Here is a 2,144-nt window from a genome sequence, read left to right on the forward strand (position 1 = left end):
GTTATAAATTGTCCGACAAAATATCGTTTATATGTTTTCTAATAAGCCAAAGAAATAATTTATAGTTATTGATGTGTAAACTTCCATTTTACTCACGAGCGTTTTCATGCGAGTCACTTCCGGGTCACGCTGTGTTCGCCGCCTGGTGGTTCGAGTGTTTTACGTCGCTCGGATTTTCTGAGTAAACCCTCGCTTTTCTTGCTTATTGACGCTAACATGAGCTATAGCCGCGATGGTGTAAGCAGCTGCTCCTCCTCTTCTTCTTCTGTGGCGAATATGAGTGGTTTTTAACAGCTGTCATCGCTGCAGACCGGAGGTTTTTCGCTGCTTTCGTAGGTAAACACCGGGCCTGTCATTCACTCTGCTGTACACACATTTGGGCTTTACTTGTGAAGAGGCAGAAGGTGTTGTGCTTTGCAGTCTGAGGTTAAAGTTGGGATGAAGAAGCTAGTAGCTCCAGCAGCCTCTCTCATGAATTAGGACGCGGTGTTTTCTAATACAGGCAGTTAACAGACGTCTCCTTTAAAGTGAGACGCTATGGCAGCAGATCAGGACGTCTGTCCTCACCTGGACTCTGTAGGTGAGGTGACCAAAGAGGACCTGCTCCAGAAATCCCAGGTGGGTTTTTTATTAATTTATAGCAAATAAATGGTTCCTGATGTCTCAAGTGACTGACTGTGGGTATTATATTATATCTGTTGTTTGTGTGGCAGTCAAAAATGTAAATGAGTATATTTGATTCTTTTTTAGGGGACTTGTCAGTCATGTGGAGCTGGGGGCCCAAACCTGTGGGCCTGTCTTCAGGTAGGATTTGAAACTTAAATGCTGTTTTAAATCTTTTGAAATCCTCTTTGTTTTCCTAATGCTGTCTGGATTAAGCTGTGAGTTTCTTGATAAAGACTGACTACTGCAGCAGCAGCTGGCGCTGCACTTACCTACATCAGCTGAGATCAGGAGACAGGTTTCTGTTTAATAATTAATGCTAATGTGAGGCTTATTTATATGTTTAAATGTAGCTCTGACAAGCAACAAGTATGGCAGTGTGTTTTTATATGAAAATTCTGATTTATTTGTCTTATTCTGTGTTTGTTATTTAGAGCGAATGTCTGTATGTTGGTTGTGGGGAGTCCTTTTCTGATCACAGCACGCTGCATGCACAGGTGAAATCTTCTCACACTAAGTGCATGTGCAAAGATTTACCTTCATATTACTTCCCCACAGAACGATGCAATTGATTTAAAGCAAGTTGTTGTTTGTGCGCTTCCTGCAGGTGAAGAAACACAACCTGACCGTGAACCTGACAACCTTCAGGATCTGGTGTTATGTGTGTGAGCGGGAGGTGTTTTTGGATCAGAAGCCAGCTCTGGTTCCGGTGCCAGCTGCTCCCCACCACTCCAAAGCCTCAGAGCAGGTTACTGCCTGATTACTTTCTGTCTCTGCTTGCGTTATCTATTTAAAAAAAACTTGAATTTATATTACTTGTTGATGATTTTCCCAGGATGCAGTTCCCCTGGCAGCAGGTCATCCACTGAAAGCTGTACCTATTGCTGTGGCAGAAGAAGAAGGCTCAGAATCAGAGGAAGATGAGCTCAAACCCAGAGGTACAAAATGTGCATTGAGCTTTTTTTATTTTTATATATTTTTTAAATTTATTTATTTATTTATTTTTTAGTTTAATTGATAGTTTTGGTTTAAGAAATAATCTCACACTTGTAATAATTTTTTCCCAACAGTTGAATTTATTTTACAAAACCTAAACATCCTCAACATACAGACATATCCCACTATAGTGTTCGTTTTAGGACATTAGTCAGGCCTTAGGAAAAATGCTGTCTGACTGACTTCATGGTGCATTAACTTGCACCTGGTTAATGCTATTATCAACACTGAAATAGCCTGTATTTCAGCAATAGAGGCAGAGTTAACAGCTTTTACTACAGTCTTGATTTTAAAACTTATAAAAGGTGTTTTCCCAGAGACCTGCAGCGTTTTTTTCCTGAAAATTGAAGGTGCTTTTCCAGAGACCTGAAAGCATTTTTCCAGAGACCTGAAAGCATTTTTCCAGAGACCTGAAAGCATTTTTCCAGAGACCTGAAAGCATTTTTCCAGAGACCTGACAGTGTTTTTCCAGAGACCTGACAGTG

General features: G+C 40.7%; 1 protein-coding gene across 1 annotated transcript in view; it reads left to right on the forward strand.

Annotated features, from left to right (window-relative positions):
• Positions 1-113: 113 nt before the first annotated feature.
• Positions 114-2,144, forward strand: part of usp20 (ubiquitin specific peptidase 20) — a gene marked incomplete at its 5' end in the record, with an annotated part of 17,893 nt that continues 15,862 nt past the window's right edge. The window contains 5 exon segments of the mRNA XM_014006589.1: positions 114-618; positions 751-804; positions 1,098-1,160; positions 1,271-1,411; positions 1,499-1,601. Of these exon segments, the coding sequence (XP_013862043.1) occupies positions 538-618; positions 751-804; positions 1,098-1,160; positions 1,271-1,411; positions 1,499-1,601 (442 nt within the window).

This window comes from Austrofundulus limnaeus, unplaced genomic scaffold (assembly GCF_001266775.1).
Source record: "Austrofundulus limnaeus strain Quisiro unplaced genomic scaffold, Austrofundulus_limnaeus-1.0 Scaffold36, whole genome shotgun sequence".
Lineage (NCBI taxonomy): Eukaryota > Metazoa > Chordata > Actinopteri > Cyprinodontiformes > Rivulidae > Austrofundulus > Austrofundulus limnaeus.